The sequence below is a fragment of the Haliotis rubra genome, unplaced genomic scaffold, assembly GCF_003918875.1.
Source record: "Haliotis rubra isolate DU_JTF1 unplaced genomic scaffold, ASM391887v1 Scf905, whole genome shotgun sequence".
NCBI classification, from domain to species: Eukaryota; Metazoa; Mollusca; class Gastropoda; order Lepetellida; family Haliotidae; genus Haliotis; species Haliotis rubra.
Genome location: NW_025767641.1, coordinates 358,112 through 380,314, shown reverse-complemented (window position 1 = coordinate 380,314; position 22,203 = coordinate 358,112). Strand labels below are relative to the sequence as shown.

At 42.6% G+C, this 22,203-nt stretch overlaps 1 protein-coding gene across 1 annotated transcript in view; it reads left to right on the top strand.

The window, feature by feature from the left end:
- The window catches only part of LOC124264050, a 120,945-nt gene that overhangs the window by 18,614 nt on the left and 80,128 nt on the right, over positions 1 to 22,203 (top strand). Inside the window, 7 exon segments of the mRNA XM_046698767.1 lie at positions 2,030 to 2,209; positions 2,483 to 2,605; positions 3,252 to 3,440; positions 4,304 to 4,483; positions 6,326 to 6,538; positions 11,168 to 11,365; positions 11,571 to 11,762. Coding sequence (XP_046554723.1) covers positions 2,030 to 2,209; positions 2,483 to 2,605; positions 3,252 to 3,440; positions 4,304 to 4,483; positions 6,326 to 6,538; positions 11,168 to 11,365; positions 11,571 to 11,762 — 1,275 coding nt within the window.

The window sequence follows — 22,203 nt, the reverse complement described above, 5'->3', positions numbered from 1 at the left end:
TGAGAGTAAATACAGACCATATCGACACTGTCTCAGTCGTGAGAGTAAATACAGACCATATCAACACTGCCCCAGTTGTGAGAGTAAATACAGACCATATCAACACTGCCCCAGTCGTGAAAGTAAATACAGACCATATCGACACTGCCCCAGTTGTGAGAGTAAATACACACCATATCGACACTGCCCCAGTTGTGAAAGTAAATACAGGCCATATCAACACTGTCCCAGGTGTGAGAGTAAATACAGACCATATAAACACTGCCCCAGTTGTGGTAGTAAATACAGATCATATCAACACTGCCCAAATTGTGAGAGTAAATACAGACCATATCAACAATGCCCCAGTTGTGAGAGTACCCCCCCACCTGTAACAGTACTTACATACTATTTAAATACCTCCCCACATGTGACAGTAAGGGGGTACCACACCAAGGACACCACCAATGTTGCGACAATCCTGAAAGAGCCTGCAAGTAATGTTAACTCCAAGGTTTCTACACCCGGTCAGAAGTGGGGATTAATCCAGGCCCCTTTCTCTTACTAGTGCGGTGTCTTAGACAGTTCGTCCACCTTACAACATATATGAAAACCGTCGCTTTGAGAGAGTCAGTGTAGACCATATCAACACTGCCCCAGCTGTGAGAGTAAATACAGACCATATCAACACTGCCCCAGTCGTGAGAGTAAACAGAGACCATATCAACACTGCCCCAGTCGTGAGAGTAAACAGAGACCATATCAACACTGCCCCTGACGTGAAAGTAAATACAGACCATATCGACACTGCCCCAGTTGTGAGAGTAAATACAGACCATATCAACACTGTCCCAGCTGTGAGAGTAAATACAGACCATATCAACACTGCCCCAGTTGTGAGAGTAAACAGAGACCATATCAACACTGCCCCAGTCGTGAGAGTAAACAGAGACCATATCAACACTGCCCCAGTTGTGAGAGTAAACACAGACCATACCTATGACGTCCCAGGCGACATTGACTGTGATGACAGCATGTACATGTTCGTTTAGTTTAACCTTTATCGGCATCAACAGATACTGCGCGAACATTACGTCATTATAACAGGATGCTATTTTCTTCTTCTCCGTCCAAAGTATTATCCACAAATCCGTCTGGATCTTCGCCATTACATCCTACGTTTGTAATTACATTACGGAAATAAATAACCCATGATCAAATCGATTTGCACGAAACTAAATGATGAAAACAGTAAGTTACTACATTTGATCAATAAAACATTGCTGTACTATACTCATGTCAATATTGGCTGTCACCCCCTTCAATTTTTTTAATTGGAGAGGGGGGTGGGGTAATAGGTGTAAAGGGGTTAGGGTGGGGATGGGGTGGGGGTGACAACCAGTATTGGCATGAGTATATTTCCAAACGGACTGACTGAGGTTTCCGAATCAAAATGCCACGGTGTGATGTCTTGAAACAGGTCTCTATATTGATTATGATGTTGGAAGTGCGGTTCTTTTGGAAATCGGCAAGCTGACAAGATCCTTCAAATCGACCTCTTCTTGCTGTTGTATTGGAATAGTCCTTTGTCTTGAAACTACTCCATCCCGAAACATCCCAAACGAACAAAGCTACCATGTTCATGAATACAAGGGCGGTAACTCTAAGGTTTACTTGATGCGGCTGGCAACTCTCGACAGTTTACGAGCTCTTCAATCATTTGCTGCCACAAGATATCACTAGAAATGCACAGCAGCCTCTTGTGAGACCTATTTATTTATTTCATATATCAGTAAGTAGCCGAATTATTAGCTTTTACACATATGAAACAACACACATTGTCACGTGTCAGGCAACTTGAAGAAATGATGCGACACCAACTGGAGCACACCAAACCAAACACAGTCATATAGAAAATGTATAAGTAAATACCACTAAAACAGGCTGTTTCAAGGGAAAAAATACAATATTCATTTATTACAGATTTACATGTGTTCTACCAATCCGCTTATTGATGTAACTACATGTATATTTTATATCTGTTTCCCAGGGATCAAATGTCCACTCCCTGAAATTTCAATGGGCTCCCTGAACGTGGAGAAGCCAGCTGATTTCGAGGACACGGTAACTCTGACGTGTCGGAATGGCTATTGGGCCTCCACTACAAACAAAACAGAAGCCGTCCTCACGTGTAAAGCAGACGGCAGATTTGAGGAAGTCTCCTGCGTGGGTATGTATAGTGAATTCCGGTAACTAAGCTACATTGAAGGGCCAGAAACATTAGCTGGAGATATTCACCTGTGGGATGTCAGAACTTGTTTGTGTAATCTGTGTAATAACTTCATTGAGGTGAGAAGAACTAGAGTTATAGGCAGGCTGGGGTATACACTTCTCCTCTAACGTTAAACTTGTTTAACTCTGATTGATATTCATCGCATGTGTCAGAAGTTTCCCAGCAATATTTGGTCTTCGTTGAAACCTTCATGTGATATATTTTGTGCAGATGAAGACGAGTGTGTCACCAAGTCCCCTTGCCTGTCTACACAGACCTGTATGAACAATGTCGGCTCCCACAAGTGTGTGTGCAGACAGGGCTACAGACCAGGGACTGCCGTGCAGTGTGAAGGTTCGAGTGTACTACATGTATTTAGTTATGTTCAATATCAACTCAGTAAAATATGTGCAGTATTTCAGTGAGATCTTCCTCTGTGCATGATGGTATTTCTCCATTGCTCATACACTCCATTGCAGTGTAGCGAAAGAGTACTGCAGTCGAAAGTGACATGTTAAAAACATGTTTTGTATTGATTTTGGGGGCATAATTCGGAAATGCAAGTTTCAATTTCCTCAATCAGTCAAGCCCCCATGGCACTTATCAAAGACCCAAGGTCTCCCCTGGTCCCTCTTGGGGGCCCATTAAGGGCTCCGGTAACCCGGGTACTGTCGACCAACCGTGCAGGGTATTCGGACAAAAAGGGTGGGGATTAGTACCTACCACTGAATAAAGGATTCATACTCTGAAAACAAAATGCATTCAATTTAAAAGTTAACTGAAAATCGCTGCAAGCATCATCACAATCTTCTGAACTGTTGAGATGATGAAAGCTACATTGTACTTCAAGTTAACAATGGGCTAACCTCGGCCAGCAGTGGTTACAGGTACTGTTGGTTGGTGAAGTGATGCAGTGTATTTCAAGTTAACATTGGGCTAACCTCGGCGAGCAGTGGTTCGATGTACTATGGGTTGGTGACTACTTAGGCTTACGTCACAGATATCAACGAGTGCAGTGACGGTAGCGGCGGCTGCCAGCACAGCTGCAACAACTCCGCGGGATCCTACACCTGCACCTGCAAGGACGGATACCAACTGTTTGAAAATGGAACCAACTCGAAGTACATCGTGGAAGGGGAGACTGGTCTCCGGAGACTTGACGTGTACCGTGTGAACCACTCGTGTGTCCGTGAGTAGCTTCAGTAGCGACAGTGGTGGTAATGTGGACACTTAACATATCATGATGACATAACTACTGAGTTAAAGACATCAGATAGCTTGGATGGACTTTAATTTGCAGGACACATAAAACAATGTCAAGGCGCGTATGGTCAAAGCAGCAACGTCAGCAGTTCCTAGTATAGGTGGGACGTAATTAGAAGGTGCAACACAATATCATGCTTGGTCATGACAGCGCAGGTCATAGCTAGCTACAGCACAGCTGGAATACTGAAGGGCCAGGTAGCAAACGTGGCTGATTTCCGTGTTTATTACCTTCATTACTCTGTCAGGGGCGAGGTGGGCGAGCTGGCTAAGGCGCCAGGCTAGTGATCCAGCGAGGTTTAGATGTCGGGATCGAGCCCACCTGTGACCGGGTGAAGAAACCTTGGAGTCAACATTGTGTGCAGACTCCTTCAGTGTTGGCACAACCCCTAGTGTACAGTACACAACCCTGTGCACTTAAAAGAACCCACGAATCCGTTGGTGTATGACCAGATGGTGGCCACATGAATACGTGCAAACACCTAGTTGCGGGTATAGCAACGTGCAGTAAACTTGGACTTGTCCACCAAGCTGTGAATGGGTACCTCGTTAGGATGAGAGGGCCACAATAACTCGGTGTGCCTAATGGCTGCAAGAGTTGTATACTCCCAGGGAGTTGAGATTGACATGCAATGATCGAGGGAAAACATACCAGCGCCTTGATCATGCACTAGTTGCGTGGATATGTGCGCTATAGAAATATCGTATAATAATTACTTCACGCCTGGGAATTACTTTTAGCGTCATTTTCTCAACGTTCGTTTTATTCCACATCATCCGTATTTCAGGGGAACACGTGTCCTCGTCCTAGTGATGTCACCAATGGCGTCCTGCACAGTGAGAAGCAGACCTTCTTCTACCAGGATGAGATTATGTACAGCTGCAAGCTGGGGTTCTCCTTGAGCGGAGATAAGACGAGGACATGTCAGCCATCTGGAACCTGGTCTGGATCTGATCCTACTTGCACAGGTGAGTGGGTGGGCTGACGTTACAGCTGGGTGGCACGGTAACACTGCATCCTAAAGTTCGAAATTGAAATCCATATGTTTGACCAAAATATCTCAGTTAGGTATTCAAATTTGGGCTTAGCATGTTATACATGATTGAAGTAACAAGGTATAAAGTCCTATGGATATACAACCTCTATATTACAATCCGTAGAACAATCTATCTTGTTTATCTCACCAACTGATTTTGTCACTTGTATATTCAGCTGTTTCATGTTTTCTGTGTTACATACTGTACATGCCCAACTGTTGTTATCCTTACAGCAGTTACATTGCCCGTGTTGATATTGTCAGTGTCATTCTCCTTTCATCATCACAGCAGTTACATTGCCCGTGTTGATATTGTCAGTGTCATTCTCCTTTCATCATCACAGCAGTTACATTGCCCGTGTTGATATTGTCAGTGTCATTCTCCTTTCATCATCACAGCAGTTACATTGCCCGTGTTGCTATTGTCAGTGTCATTCTCCTTTCATCATCACAGCAGTTACATTGCCCGTGTTGATATTGTCAGTGTCATTCTCCTTTCATCATCACAGCAGTTACATTGCCCGTGTTGATATTGTCAGTGTCATTCTCCTTTCATCATCACAGCAGTTACATTGCCCGTGTTGATATTGTCAGTGTCATTCTCCTTTCATCATTACAGCAGTTACATTGCCCGTGTTGATATTGTCAGTGTCATTCTCCTTTCATCCTTACAGCAGTTACATTGCCCGTGTTGATATTGTCAGTGTCATTCTCCTTTCATCATCACAGCAGTTACATTGCCCGTGTTGATATTGTCAGTGTCATTCTCCTTTCATCATCACAGCAGTTACATTGCCCGTGTTAATATTGTCAGTGTCATTCTCCTTTCATCATCACAGCAGTTACATTGCCCGTGTTGCTATTGTCAGTGTCATTCTCCTTTCATCATCACAGCAGTTACATTGCCCGTGTTGATATTGTCAGTGTCATTCTCCTTTCATCATCACAGCAGTTACATTGCCCGTGTTGATATTGTCAGTGTCATTCTCCTTTCATCATCACAGCAGTTACATTGCCCGTGTTGATATTGTCAGTGTCATTCTCCTTTCATCATTACAGCAGTTACATTGCCCGTGTTGCTATTGTCAGTGTCATTCTCCTTTCATCATTACAGCAGTTACATTGCCCGTGTTGATATTGTCAGTGTCATTCTCCTTTCATCATTACAGCAGTTACATTGCCCGTGTTGATATTGTCAGTGTCATTCTCCTTTCATCATCACAGCAGTTACATTGCCCGTGTTGATATTGTCAGTGGTATTCTCCTTTCATCATTACAGCAGTTACATTGCCCGTGTTGCTATTGTCAGTGTCATTCTCCTTTCATCATCACAGCAGTTACATTGCCCGTGTTGATATTGTCAGTGTCATTCTCCTTTCATCATCACAGCAGTTACATTGCCCGTGTTGATATTGTCAGTGTCATTCTCCTTTCATCCTTACAGCAGTTACATTGCCCGTGTTGATATTGTCAGTGTCATTCTCCTTTCATCCTTACAGCAGTTACATTGCCCGTGTTGATATTGTCAGTGTCATTCTCCTTTCATCATCACAGCAGTTACATTGCCCGTGTTGCTATTGTCAGTGTCATTCTCCTTTCATCATTACAGCAGTTACATTGCCCGTGTTGATATTGTCAGTGGTATTCTCCTTTCATCATTACAGCAGTTACATTGCCCGTGTTGATACTGTCAGTGTCATTCTCCTTTCATCATTACAGCTGTTACAGTGCCCGTGTTGATATTGTCAGTGTCATTCTCCTTTCATCATTACAGCTGTTACCTGCTCAGCACAGACAAGCCAAGGGACGGATGTCCAGAAGGAGAGGGCGGTTCGCATTGTCCCGACAACTCCTGTTCCGTTCAAGGGCAAGGTGGTTATAGAGTGCAGGAAGGAGGATAACTCCACCTTCAACAAGACCCTCTACTGTGCCTATGACAGCAAGACGAAGACATATACCTTACAAGGCGACTCCCCCATCTGTCCAGGTGAGATATAGCATGACAGTGAGACAATGACATACACCTGACAAGGCGAATCCACCATCTGTTCAGGTGAGATAATGTATGACAGCAAGACGAAGACATATACCTGACAAGGCGACTCCCCCAACTGTCTGGGTGGGATAATGTATGACAGTGAGATCAAGAGATATACCTGACAAGGCGACTCCCCCATCTGTCCGGGTGGGATAATGTATGACAGTGAGATCAAGACATATATCTGACAAGGCGACTCCCCCATCTGTCAGGGTGGAATAATGTATGACAGTGAGATCAAGACATATACCTTACAAGGCGACTCCACCATCTGTCCGGGTGGGATAATGTATGACAGTGAGATCAAGAGATATACCTGACAAGGCGACTCCCCCATTTGTCCGGGTGGGATAATGTATGATGGTGAGATCAAGAGATATACCTGACAAGGCGACTCCCCCATCTGTCCGTGTGGGATAATGTATGACAGTGAGATCAAGACATATACCTGAGCAGGCGACTCCCCCATCTGTCCGGGTGGGATATTGTATGGCAGTGAGATCAAGAGATATACCTGACAAGGCGACTCCCCCATCTGTCCGGGTGGGATAATGTATGACAGTGAGATCAAGACATATACCTGACAAGGCGACTCCCCCATCTGTCCGTGTGGGATAATGTATGGCAGTGAGATCAAGACATATACCTGACAAGGCAACTCCCCCATCTGTCCGGGTGGGATAATGTATGACAGTGAGATCAAGAGATATACCTGACAAGGCGACTCCCCCATCTGTCCGGGTGGGATAATGAATGACAGTGAGATCAAGAGATATACCTGACATGGCGACTCCCCCATCTGTCTGGGTGGGATAATGTATGACAGTGAGATCAAGACATATACCTTACAAGGCGACTCCCCCATCTGTCCGTGTGGGATAATATATGGCAGTGTGATCAAGACATATACCTGACAAGGCGACTCCCCCATCTGTCCGGGTGGGATAATCTATGACAGTGAGATCAAGACATATACCTTACAAGGCGACTCCCCCATTTGTCCGGGTGGGATAATGTATGACAGTGAGATCAAGACATATACCTGACAAGGCGACTCCCCCATCTGTCCGGGTGGGATAATGTATGACAGTGAGATCAAGAGATACACCTGACAAGGCGACTCCCCCATCTGTTCAGGTGAGTTAAAGCATGACAGTGAGATCAAGACATATACCTGACAAGGCAACTCCCCCATCTGTCCGTGTGGGATAATGTATGACAGTGAGATCAAGAGATATACCTGACAAGGCGACTCCCCCATCTGTCCGGGTGGGATAATGTATGGCAGTGAGATCAAGAGATATACCTGACAAGGCGACTCCCCCATCTGTTCGGGTGGGATAATGTATGACAGTGAGATCAAGACATATACCTGACAAGGCGACTCCCCCATCTGTCCGTGTGGGATAATGTATGGCAGTGAGATCAAGACATATACCTGACAAGGCAACTCCCCCATCTCTCCGGGTGGGATAATGTATGACAGTGAGATCAAGAGATATACCTGACAAGGCGACTCCCCCATCTGTCCGTGTGGGATAATGAATGACAGTGAGATCAAGAGATATACCTGACAAGGCGACTCCCCCATCTGTCTGGGTGGGATAATGTATGACAGTGAGATCAAGACATATACCTTACAAGGCGACTCCCTCATCTGTCCGGGTGGGATAATGTATGGCAGTGTGATCAAGACATATACCTGACAAGGCGACTCCCCCATCTGTCCGGGTGGGATAATCTATGACAGTGAGATCAAGACATATACCTTACAAGGCGACTCCCCCATTTGTCCGGGTGGATAATGTATGACAGTGAGATCACATATATACCTGACAAGGCGACTCCCCATCTGTCCGTGTGGGATAATGTATGACAGTGAGATCAAGAGATACAGCTGACAAGGCGACTCCCCCATCTGTTCAGGTGAGTTAAAGCATGACAGTGAGATCAAGACATATACCTGACAAGGCGACTCCTCCATCTGTCCGTGTGGGATATTGTATGACAGTGAGATCAAGAGATATACCTGACAAGGCGACTCCCCCATCTGTCCGGGTGGGATAATGTATGACAGTGAGATCAAGACATATACCTGAGCAGGCGAATCCCCCATCTGTCCTGGTGGGATAATGTATGACAGTGTGATCAAGACATATACCTGACAAGGCGACTCCCCCATCTGTCCGGGTGGGATAATGTATGACAGTGAGATCAAGACATATACCTGACAAGGCGACTCCCCCATCTGTCCGGGTGGGATATTGTATGGCAGTGAGATCAAGACATATACCTGACAAGGCGACTCCACCATCTGTCCGGGTGGGATAATGTATGACAGTGAGATCAAGACATATACCTGACAAGGCGACTCCCCCATCTGTCCGGGTGGGATAATGTATGACAGTGAGATCAAGACATATACCTGACAAGGCGACTCCCCATCTGTCCGGTGGGATAATGTATGACAGTGAGATCAAGACATGTACCTTACGAGGCGACCCCCCATCTGTCCGGGTGGGATAATGTATGACAGTGAGATCAAGACATATACCTGACAAGGCGACTCCCCCATCTGTCCGGGTGGGATAATGTATGACAGTGAGATCAAGACATATACCTGACAAGGCGACTCCCCCATCTGTCCGGGTGGGATATTGTATGGCAGTGAGATCAAGACATATACCTGACAAGGCGACTCCACCATCTGTCCGGGTGGGATAATGTATGACAGTGAGATCAAGACATATACCTGACAAGGCGACTCCCCCATCTGTCCGGGTGGGATAATGTATGACAGTGAGATCAAGACATATACCTGACAAGGCGACTCCCCCATCTGTCCGGGTGGGATAATGTATGACAGTGAGATCAAGACATGTACCTTACGAGGCGACCCCCCATCTGTCCGGGTGGGATAATGTATGACAGTGAGATCAAGACATATACCTGACAAGGCGACTCCCCCATCTGTCCGGGTGGGATAATGTATGGCAGTGAGATCAAGACATATACCTGAGCAGGCGACTCCCCCATCTGTCCGGGTGGGATAATGTATGACAGTGTGATCAAGACATATACCTGACAAGGCGACTCCCACATCTGTCCGGGTGGGATAATGTATGACAGTGAGATCAAGACATATACCTGACAAGGCGACTCCCACATCTGTCCGGGTGGGATAATGTATGACAGTGAGATCAAGAGATATACCTGACAAGGCGACTCCCCCATCTGTCCGGGTGGGATAATGTATGACAGTGAGATCAAGACATATACCTGACAAGGCGACTCCCCCATCTGTTCGGGTGAGATAAAGCATGAGAGTGAGACAACGACATATACCTGACAGGTCGACTCCCCCATCTGTCCAGGTGAGTTAAAGCATGACAGTGAGATCAAGAGATACACCTGACAAGGCGGCTTCCCCATCTGTTCCGGTGAGTTACAGCATGACAGTGAGATCAAGACATATACCTGACAAGGCGACTCCCCCATCTGTCCGGGTGGGATGTTGTATGACAGTGAGATCAAGAGATATACCTGACAAGGCGACCCCCCCGTCTGTCCGGGTAGGATAATGTATGACAGTGAGATCAAGACATATACCTGACAAGGCGACTCCACCATCTGTCCGGGTTGGATAATGTATGGCAGTGAGATCAAGACATATACCTGAGCAGGCGACTCCCCCATCTGTCCGTGTGGGATAATGTATGACAGTGAGATCAAGAGATATACCTGTCAAGGCGACTCCCCCATCTGTCCGGGTGGGATAATGTATGACAGTGAGATCAAGACATATACCTGACAAGGCGACTCCCCCATCGGTCCGTGTGGGATAATGTATGACAGTGAGATCAAGCCATATACCTGACAAGGCGACTCCCCCATCGGTCCTGGTGGGATAATGTATGGCTGTGAGATCAAGCCATATACCTGACAAGGCGACTCCCCCATCTGTTCAGGTGAGATAAAGCATGAGAGTGAGACAACGACATATACCTGGCAAGGCGACTCCCCCATCTGTCCAAGTGAGTTAAAGCATGACAGTGAGATCAAGAGATACACCTGACAAGGCGACTCCCCCATCTGTTCAGGTGAGATAAAGCATGACAGTGATGTTCATTGTCTTCATTGCTTTAATCACTTCTTATATTTTATTTAAGATAAAACTTTTGGTGCTACTTTTGGTACTGCCATGGTAATTGCTTTGCGGTAATTTGTAAGAAAGCCCTTCTAATACTTTCACTGTATGTGAAAGTGATTCTTCAATGCATGCTGATGATGTAGTCAATGCTCATTTGTGATGATTGTGGGAAGGATGCTGCATGTTTGCATACAGTTACATCACCCAAGTATGAAAGCAGAACGTTAATGACCCGCCCTGTAGTTTCGGTGTTGGTACCATGTGTTCGAAAGTTACAGTCACGTGAAGACATCAAGTGGTCGCAAGTCGTGAGTACGTGTGGTAAGTGTGGGTACAGGCAAACCCGATCAAGTCAATGCAAGAATTCATTCGTCAGTAAACATTTGAGTTTTGTGGACTCATGAAATGTATGTTTACTAATGTTTCAGTTGTTGACTGTGGACCTGTGGAGGACATCGCTGGCCTTAACAAGCCGGACCTCGAGACGACAGGGTCAACGTTTGGGACGTACTTTGAGTTCAGCTGCAGTACAGGGGCGACACTATCTGGGGTATCGACTGAAAACTCCACCACTGTGAGATGCCGAGAAAATGGTCGATGGGGATTTGGTAACCTCACCTGCAAAGGTAAATATCCACATGTGCGTGTATCATGTCTGGAAGTGCAGTAAATATAGTACAGTGATGATGATTGACGTTTGATTTTAATATGCAGATGATAAGGCAGTCGTAGTATCTACATTTGTTTTCAAGACGATGGTGGAATGGGCGTGGTGTAAAAGTACATCTGAGAACCTATAGACAGACAATATGGGCATTGTTGTGTTTCCAGCTACGAAGTGCCCGGATCCAGGTACTCCCGGGGGATCGGAGCAAATATTTGACAGCTACGAGCAGGGCAAGGTTGTGGCTTACAGGTGTACAAGACCTGGATTCACACCTTTTCCCGATGACAACCGAACCTGCGTCTACTCAGACACCGCTAAGTCAACATCGTGGACTGGAAATATTTCAGCGTGTGAAGGTAATCACAGAATGGAAGTGTTTCTCTGTGTGTGAAGGTAATCACTGGGTGGAAATGTTCCTGTGTGTGAAGGTAATCGCTGAATGGAAGTGTTCCTGTATCTGAAGGTAATCACTGAATGGAAGTGTTTCTGTCTGAAGGTAATGACTGCTAGGAAGTGTTCCTGTGTGTGAAGGTAATCACTGGGTGGATGTGTTCCTATGTGTGACGGTAATCACTGGGTGGATGTGTTCCTGTGTGTGAAGGTATTCACTGAATGGAAGTGTTTCTCTGTGTGTGACGGTAATCACTGGGTGGATGTGTTCCTGTGTGTGACAGTAATCACTGGGTGGATGTGTTCCTGTGTGTAAAGGTAATCACTCGGTGGATGTGTTCCTGTGTGTGAAGGTAATCACTGAATGGAAGTGTTTCTCTGTGTGTGACGGTAATCACTGGGTAGAAGTGTTCCTGTGTGTGACAGTAATCACTGGGTGGATGTGTTCCTGTGTGTAAAGGTAATCACTCGGTGGATGTGTTCCTGTGTGTGAAGGTAATCACTGAATGGAAGTGTTTCTCTGTGTGAAGGTAATCACTGGGTGGAAGTGTCCCTGTATGTGAAGGTAATCACAGGGTGGAAGTGTTCCTGAGTGTAAGGGTAATCCCTGAATGGAAGTGTTCTTGTGTGTGAAGGTAATCACTGGGTGGAAGTGTTCCTGTGTGTGAAGGTAATCACTGGGTGGAAGTGTTTCTCTGTGTGAAGGTAATCACTTGGTCGATGTGTTTATAATGTATGTGAAGGTAATCACTTGGTGGAAGTGTTACTGTATGTGAAGGTAATCACTGAATGGAAGTGTTTCTGTCTGAAGGTAATCACTTGGTTGAAGTGTGACTGTGTGTGAATGTAATCACTGGGTGGAAGTGTTCCTATGTGTGAAGGTAATCACTGGGTGGAAGTGTTCCTGTGTGTGAAAGTAATCACTGAATGGAAGTGTTTCTGTCTGAAGGTAATCACTGGGTGGAAGTGTTACTGTGTGTGAAAGCAATCAGTGAATGGAAGTGTTCCTGTGTGTGAAGGTAATCACTGAATGGAAGTGTTTCTGTCTGTGAAGGAAATCGCTGAATGGAAGTGTTTCTGTCTGAAAGTAATCACTGGATGGAAGTGTTACTGTGAGTGAAGGTAATCACTGGGTGGAAGTGTTCCTGTGTGTGAAGGTAATCACTGAATGGAAGTGTTCCTGTATCTGAATGTAATCACTGAATGGAAGTGTTTCTGTCTGAAGGTAATCACTGAATGGAAGTGTTTCTGTCTGAAGGTAATCACTGGGTGGAAGTATTACTGTATGTGAAGGTAATCACTGAATGGAAGTGTTTCTGTCTGAAGGTAATCACTAGTAGGAAGTGTTTCTGTCTGTGAAGGTAATCACTGTGTGGAAGTGTTTCTGTCTATGAAGGGAATAACTGAATGGAAGTGTTTCTGTCTGAAAGTAATCCCTGAATGGAAGTGTTCCTGTATGTGAATGTAATCACTGAATGGAAGTGTTTCTGTCTAAAGGTAATCACTGGGTGAAAGTGTTACTGTGTGTGAAGGTAATGACTGGGTGGAAGTGTTTCTGTGTGTGAAGGTACTCACGGGATGGAAGTGTTTCTGTCTGAAGGTAATCACTGGGTGGAAGTGTTCCTGCGTGTGAAGGTAATCACTTGGTGGAAATGTTCCTGTATGTGAAGGTAACCACTGAATGGAAAAGTTTCTGTCTGAAGGTAATCACTGGGTGGAAGTGTTACTGTTTGTGAAGGTAATCACTGGGTGGAAGTGTTTGTGTCTATGAAGGTAATAACTAAATGGAAGTGTTTCTGTCTGAAGGTAACCACTGAATGGAAGTGTTTCTGTCTGTAGGTAGTCACTGGTAGGAAGTGTTTATGTCTTGTGAAGGTAATCACTGAATGGAATTGTTTCTGTCTGAAGGTAATCGCTGGGTGGAAGTGTTACTGTTTGTGAAGGTAATCACTGAGTGGAAGTGTTTCTGTCTATGTAGCTAATAACTGAATGGAAGTGTTTCTGTCTGAAGGTAATCTCAGGATGGAAGTGTTTCTCTGTGTGAAGGTAATCACTTAATGGAAGTGTTCCTGTATGTGAAGGTAATCACTGAGTGGAAGTGTTTCTGTCTGTGAGGGTAATCACTGAATGGAAGTGTTTCTGTCTGAAGGTAATCACTATTAGGAAGTGTTTCTGTCTGTAAAGGTAATCACTGTGTGGAAGTGTTTCTGTCTGTAAAGGTAATCACTGAATGGAAGTGTTTCTGTCTGAAGGTAATCACTATTAGGAAGTGTTTCTGTCTGTAAAGGTAATCACTGTGTGGAAGTGTTTCTGTCTATGAAGGGAATAACTGAATGGAAGTGTTTCTGTCTGAAAGTAATCACTGGATGGAAGTGTTCCTGTATGTGAATGTAATCACTGAATGGAAGTGTTTCTGTCTAAAGGTAATCACTGGGTGAAAGTGTTACTGTGTGTGAAGGTAATGACTGGGTGGAAGTGTTTCTGTGTGTGAAGGTACTCACGGGATGGAAGTGTTTCTGTCTGAAGGTAATCACTGGGTGGAAGTGTTCCTGCGTGTGAAGGTAATCACTGGGTGGAAGTGTTACTGTTTGTGAAGGTAATCACTGGGTGGAAGTGTTTGTGTCTATGAAGGTAATAACTAAATGGAAGTGTTTCTGTCTGAAGGTAATCACTGAATGGAAGTGTTTCTGTCTGTAGGTAGTCACTGGTAGGAAGTGTTGATGTCTTGTGAAGGTAATCACTGAATGGAATTGTTTCTGTCTGAAGGTAATCGCTGGGTGGAAGTGTTACTGTTTGTGAAGGTAATCACTGAGTGGAAGTGTTTCTGTCTGAAGGTAATCTCAGGATGGAAGTGTTCCTGTGTGTGAAGGTAATCACTTAATGGAAGTGTTCCTGTATGTGAAGGTAATCACTGAGTGGAAGTGTTTCTGTCTGTGAAGGTAATCACTGAATGGAAGTGTTTCTGTCTGAAGGTAATCACTATTAGGAAGTGTTTCTGTCTGTAAAGGTAATCACTGAATGGAAGTGTTTCTGTCTGAAGGTAATCACTATTAGGAAGTGTTACTGTTTGTGAATGTTATCACTGGGTGGAAGTTTTTCTGTCTGTGAAGGTAATAACTGAATGGAAGTGTTTCTGTGTGAGGTAATCGCTATGTGAAAGTGTTACTGTGTGTAAAGGTAATCACTGAATGGAAGTTTTCCAGTATGTGAAGGTGATCACTGAATGAAGTGTTTCTGTCTGAAGGTAATCACTGGGTGAAAGTGTTACTGTGTGTGAAGGCAATCTCTGGGTGCAAGTGTTACTGTGTGTGAAGGTAATCACTGAGTGGAAGTGTCTCTGTCTGTGGAGGTAATCACTGAATGGAAGTGTTTCTGTGTGTGAAGGTATTTACTGGTTGGAAGTGTTTCTCTTTGTGAAGGTAATCACTGGGTGGAAGTGTTTATAATGTATGTGAAGGTAATCACTTGGTGGAAATGTTCATGTATGTGAAGGTAATCACTTAATGGAAGTGTAACAGTGTGTGAAGGTAATGACTGGGTGGAAGTGTTACTGTTTCAGTAAACCGGATAGTAAACCATTGAAATAAACGTAAATACAGTAGGAAATACATGCCGTGACCGGATTTACGTCTGTTTTCAGATATTTCCTAACTTCCGGCATATATTTCATATGAATCTATACCTTTGAAACATATGCTCATCGTACATTTTCGTATGCACAAGCACCTCGTTCATGTATGCCCTGACCGGATTGTCAGGGATTTCCAAATATGAATTGCAAAACAGATACCCCGGTAAATACATGATCTTACAGTATTTCCAATGCATTCCTTTGAATTTCAATGGGTGCTGAAATTTCCGAGTTTACTCTGGTTGGAAACATGTGAATTTACTTAGGTGGGGAAACACATGTAAATTTTTAAATTTGCAAATGTTTACACACCTTAGATATTTATGTATCATACCGGATTTCAGGGGAATGTATATGAACGGTTCATACACCATCATGTTACCTGTACTCAAGCAAGATGATCATATGTTTCCATCATGTGAATTACTTGGCTCATGCAATTTCACTTTCCCACATTTTAGTACGTTTGAAATCAACGTTCACATGACCTCAATATTCCTATCACCAAAGAGCCTGACAAAGAAAGCGGTATTACGCAAGCTAACACGCCTTATTAAGCTGCACTCGCTCTTACTACCAGTATCAGTTACGCCTTGTCTGTGGTGTTGGCAAATGTTGTGAGGTGCATGTTTCGAGGAATTGAAAGGTTCAATGTTGAACAAAGGGCGATGCGTTGCCCCTTTGTCCTCGCAAGTGTCCCTAGCTGCCCCAAAAGAATAGCACTTTGCCTCTCTTGGAGCACAGCCAAATATGCTACACGAACCAACTCGTAATTTCTTAAGTCTGTTCAGCTCGCGCATCTACAGTAAAATATTTTGTGGCAGTACATAATTGGAATATTATTGCACTGCATGTGACCTTCTTAATAGTCTCACGGTGCCTGAACAGGGTTATTTCTCCATTCGCTCAGCCTTTGCTGTGATAACGCCATACATAAACTTTAAAGTTTGTTTCACTAACGCAAAAGTATACAATAAGAAACAATGTCATATCAAATTATATATTCTGTGAGACATGAAATGAAAAAGTGATTTTATCGAGTAGCGGTAAACATTTGCGGATAGCACAGGTGGGTGCGTTCTCTGAGTATATCATAGGCATGTTGGACCCCCGTGCCTTTTGTGAAATTCGTCTATATTGTCCTGTTTAAATTGACGATCCATAACTCAGATTGCGAGTAAATATCACGTAAGTAATTGTGATGTAGCATTGCTGTAAATTTCCCTGTCGAAGAAGTCATTCTCACAAGATGTATATTCCCTTGTTTGGAGAAGATCTATGGCTATTACGCCCCAGTGTTGCTAAACATCTTATAGGCCTTTAGTCTGACACAGACGCGGACATCGCATGTTCAAGTTCTGATCTGACAGGGGCAGAAAATATCATTCCGACATGACTACAATATCTCAGTGTTTTCCTAAGTAAGTGGAGATCTTTCTACAACATTGGAAATAACTGTATCGTTGTCCTTCTGATATTCCCCCGAACGAAAGCTCTACCCATTTAGGGTACAATGTGTAAGTTATAGAATTGTATGGAATAGTCTTACGACTTTTCTACTTTGACCAGGATTCTTTGAACTTGTCACAGTCGTTTGAGAAGATCAAAAGAGAAAAGGGCAGTGCGCTATGTATATGACGGACGTATATGGAGAACGTTCGAAGAACTTTATAAATACAATAATAGAAATGCCGGTTATGTTTAAAACGTACCTTCAATCTGATTGCCAGAGGGATTATTGTGAAAAATCGCAGTACGTATCATCATAAACGGGCCAAGATAAAAGTACATGTCATTCATCCCCACATTATATCCCACGGGACATCGTTGTTACAGGTAGGGCAAACACTTTCTTCTAAAGGTATCTGCCGGTTTCCCGGTACATACATGTGTTCAGACTATCGGGAAAGCTAGTGCAAGTTCTCCTCCATCACACCAGAGGCCACATAATCTATCATATGGCCTTTGATCACACATATAATTGTATAAATACCCAGTGTTTATTGATAGCGATGAAGCAACTTATCAAAATTTAAGGCCGACAGTATCATCTGCATTACTCTCTTACATAAGGTGAAATATCACAGGGTTGTCATGGTAACGATAATTTAGCATACTATTTATTGGGTTATTCCTTAATCTGCGATTAGAATTTAAATCAGTTTTGACATGAGCATGTTAAGAAAAAAGAAGCTGTAAAACGAAATGTATTGTGATCGAACCTATAGGCCTTTGTAAAAAAAAAGAGTTGTAAAAACGAATTTCAAGCCACCTACATAAAAACCTGTGTTTCATGATAAATATGTGCTAATCCGTGGCACGATTCCAACCAGATCATGGGCATATTTTTGTGAATCATAATCAAACAGTGATGTTGCAAGGCGTCAATGCCGCGTCAACAACACATATGCAAACAGGGGCGTAGTTACCGTTATAAAAAACAGCTCGAGCTTACACATGATCTTTCCTTAAAAATCATTTTTCTTATAATTTTTGCCAAAAATACGTACAAACACGTTCCATTTAAAAAGTGGAAATCCCTCTACGAATCGTACTGTCTACAATATTCTTTGATTAAAGCATTACCATGTACAGTAAACAGGTTATTCTTCATATCATAACTTTCAGTGATGATTGTGTTTCCATCGACATGTATGTGGATGTTTTGTTACAGTCATGATTATATGTGAATCATCACTGAAATGCAGTTGTTTATTTTTCATTTGCTTATCATTTATTTTAGAAAAAACACCAAATACTCGATGTATGGTATTGTATCAGTGCAGCAGACATGTGTAAACGATGTCCAAACATATTTGTATATGAGGAAATCACATTTCAATGTCCATGGTGGTAAGACTTCCGTCCGTATCCAGCCCGCTCTCCCTACATTTTAATGAGGAGGAACACTTTCTTTTAGTGGGATTTTTAGAAGTAGAATACGTCTTTCAGCATGTTCAAATACAATTAACAAAACACGTTAAAACTCGTCCTTAGCAGATGAGGAATATATATTCAGGTGATATGATTTGACTAGAATGAAATTTAAGAGGGGATACAGGCGGAAGTTTTTCCACAATATTTTGAAGCTATCAAAATCATCAAACGTCAAACGATAACTCTTCAGGTCTCATAAAAAATGAAAGTTGAGCAAGCCCTCAATACCACCTAAATATAAGGCTTTGCAGCCCATAGGGCTTGCACGAAAAAAAATGGCTTGCTACGCGCCTGGCAAACGCACGAGAATTGCAATACGGGCCTCTAACCACTGATTCTCCGTGACCTGGAGACACATGTGACTGAGCGTATGTTGGGGCATCGCCTGTCATACAGACCCTGAAGCAAATATATCCAAGCTCACGCAAGTCTACAAATTGTGGCAAGTCTAGATTTCCACAGCTTCAGGAGAAAGTCCCAGGGCACCTTTTCACTATATTATATATTTTTTTATTATGAACTTTTATTCTGTGAAATATGTTCATATCAGAGACTAGTTGTTGATCTAGTTCTGACGGGTTGAAGACAAAAGACAAAATGGATACTAGTGCTGTTAAATTACTTAAATTATATATAAATATTCGCCCTTGTCTCGGGTTAAATGAATATTTTCCACCAAATGTACATTCGGAGGATATCGAAATCTAGGTTAAGCTATTTGAATCATATTTACAATTAAAAGACCTAAACAATGGTTTGTTGTCCAAATTTTTGGTTTTCCATATCTTTTCCCAGTCTGTATCACAGTCACAGAAAGATATTTTTTCCCCTTCTGTCTCTAGAAAAACTCACTGCAGGGTTCGGGTTATGGAGTGCCATATACCAAACACCCACAGCTGGCGGGACCAACATCTCCAGTAACATTTACATCTGCCAACGCTTAATTCGCAAGTGGTGAGGCAATAAGCTAATGAGACTAAGGGTCCTGTACCATGTTTGTGAAATATCTATGATGCCTTATGTGAAGTCTATCACCTAAGCAAGTCTAGCTATGTATGGCGTTAAGTCACTGCTTGGAAAAAGGCTCCTTTAGTATTTTATTTGGTAAATATTAGTATTTCCATCATACTGGAAAATACATAGACTAACGCTTAGTGTCTGAATATATATAATTTTGATCGTAGCAAACAAACCCATTTAAATTGAAATGGAGCCTCAGAGAGACACGAGATTAAGTCCGGCTAGCCATGGCAGTTAGATATGTTTACTTTGTAAACCGACCCCCAAAGTGAGTTAGGTTTCTTGCAGATGTTAACAGGCCCTGGACCTGAGGAGATCTAGACTTGCTTCAATTAAGGCTGTAGCATTGCAGAGAGGGCTTGACAGTAGGGGAAATAATGTGGTTCAGGGACTGTGAGACAGCCTAGAAAATGCATGGCAACCTACACTTCATTGTGACTATGATTAAGGCATCATTTTAAAACACATGGGTTATTTCCTTTGCGTTAACTGACAGGCTTTCGGTGTCAAATTATTTGAAACTCCGGCCAAAGGTGATGTTATGCTGTCTAGAAATATGGCCTTTTTGTAATGCTTTGGTTACACATAATGATAAGTGATTGTTGTACATAGGATGTTTTTGAAGGATAATCTCAGCTGACTAATACTTTGCACGTGTTTTCCCCTACTCTTTCCAAACCCGTAAAAGTTATTTTTCCATTTATATGTCTGTAAGAAAATACTGTAAAGTAAGGAGATGGCTGAATTTGGCCACCTGAGGTAGTGACCACAGCACTCTGGTTATACTGCATTGAGAGAGGACAGAGCTCGGCAAGATACCAATAAATATGCTTGTCATTTAAACCTTTATTATCTGATGTTTGTGAAATGTGATTTTATAATTGAAGATGCTTCCTGCACCTGTAGCCCCAATATAGATGTTGTTAGTCTGTGAATCTTCCAAATTACTTCGTCTCTTTTTTCAGTTGAAATTAAGATCTTTGCCTTTTATCAAAATAACATATTTTCAGTCTTAATGTGCCTATGTCGGGAATCAAACACCGGTTTTTGACCTGACAGGCGAACGCTTTAACCACGAGCGTACCCAATCATTCCTTGATACTATTAAAGAATATACATTGGTACATTTATTATGCATTCAAGATTGAACCCAGTTTGGTCACTATATATCCTTCGGTTTTTATGTTAGTGACGTGACGTGATCTGCACACTGATAATATAAAAAGAGGAATACAAAACATGATTGTTTCCGATCTTTATCCAATTTAGTTTTCCATTTATCTAGTAATTTTCAGTTTCTATTTTCTGGAAATTCTGTTCGCAGGTACTTTTAACAGATTCACCCAATAACAGTAAAGCATACAGATAATACGTTTCGGTACTTTGATAGATTTAATAATAAGTACACATTATATTCCATGATATTAAGATACCAAAATGATTAACATAATTATATAATGTATAACAAATTAGACAGCAAAAAGCAAAAGCTAAAAAGAAAACGCATGAGCAACATAATGCTGTCAGGTAGTAAGCTTTCAATAATTATCGAAACTGCTTAGTTATGAGCTAATTGCAATCACTACAATTTTCTATAGTCTACCCAAGAGATGGAACAAAATAGGTCCATTATGAAAATTATGAGCTAATTGCAATCACTACAATTTTCTATAGTCTACCCAAGAGATGGAAACAAAATATGTCTACAGTATATTCCGTCGGGTAACTGAAATTTGAGAAAACGACCGTATGGGATAATACCTGTATTCCGAATCAAAAAGAGGTCATACCAAGTATGTGCATGTTCACACATTTACAACAGTTATTTACACTGGGAATCATTAATACATTGTAATATCCTTTATGAAAGTATAGATAATGAAATTTGTTCAGTTATGATCAGTCGGATAACTCATACAAGTGAGCACTAAAATTAGGGACCTACCGGTTCATGTCTGTGTGAACACATCTGTCTGTGTTTTATTGTAATTAGCAGTGTCTCCTTGTATGGCATATATAAGAAGTGTACCTAAGGTCAGTTATATAAACTGTTATGTAATTTCCATTACAAAAAGGATAAACGATATTACCTACTGGTCAGAAAGACTTATCAGTATCCCAACACCGACCCATGGCCACCACCCAACCCTAGGCCTACCCCATGCCACACCCTCTCCCTCGAACACACACACACAATCCCTAACATACATATCGCTCTGGCCCATAGACCCGATATTTGAACCTTTTAAACAGACACCATGTGTATGTCAAGAAAGACACGCACGTTATTAGTTGTGCTCAGTCATGGGTATCACTTCACCATGTGTTTCTAATTATCTCAGTCCATTATGGCGTGCTCGAACGCGCTAACGAACCCTATGTGACAGTTACATTACAGAACCATTGAAATACATGTTAAGGTAGTGCTAATCATGTAACACTATATTTACCCATTTCCAACCATTTACGCATGTGCTAAATATATGACAAATCTAACCCTGGTCATACGAGATTTCAAGGGTATTGAAATGCATGTCCTACAATCACAGCATTTACATATGTTACACATGTTAGGAAACACATGAAAACAATGGCCAGATTTACACACCTGTAAAATACATGTAAATGCAGAGTTGAATGTTGGTTTATTTTAACACCCCTTTAAACGTGTGTAAATCTGACGGCCAGATGATACGTAGATTTCAAACGTTGTTCATATGGCCGCCGGATGAAACGAGTATTTCCTGACGCTAGTAAATTTGGGTAATACAGTCATTTTGTGTGGTGTCTGTGAAGGTCATCACTGAATGGAAGTGTTT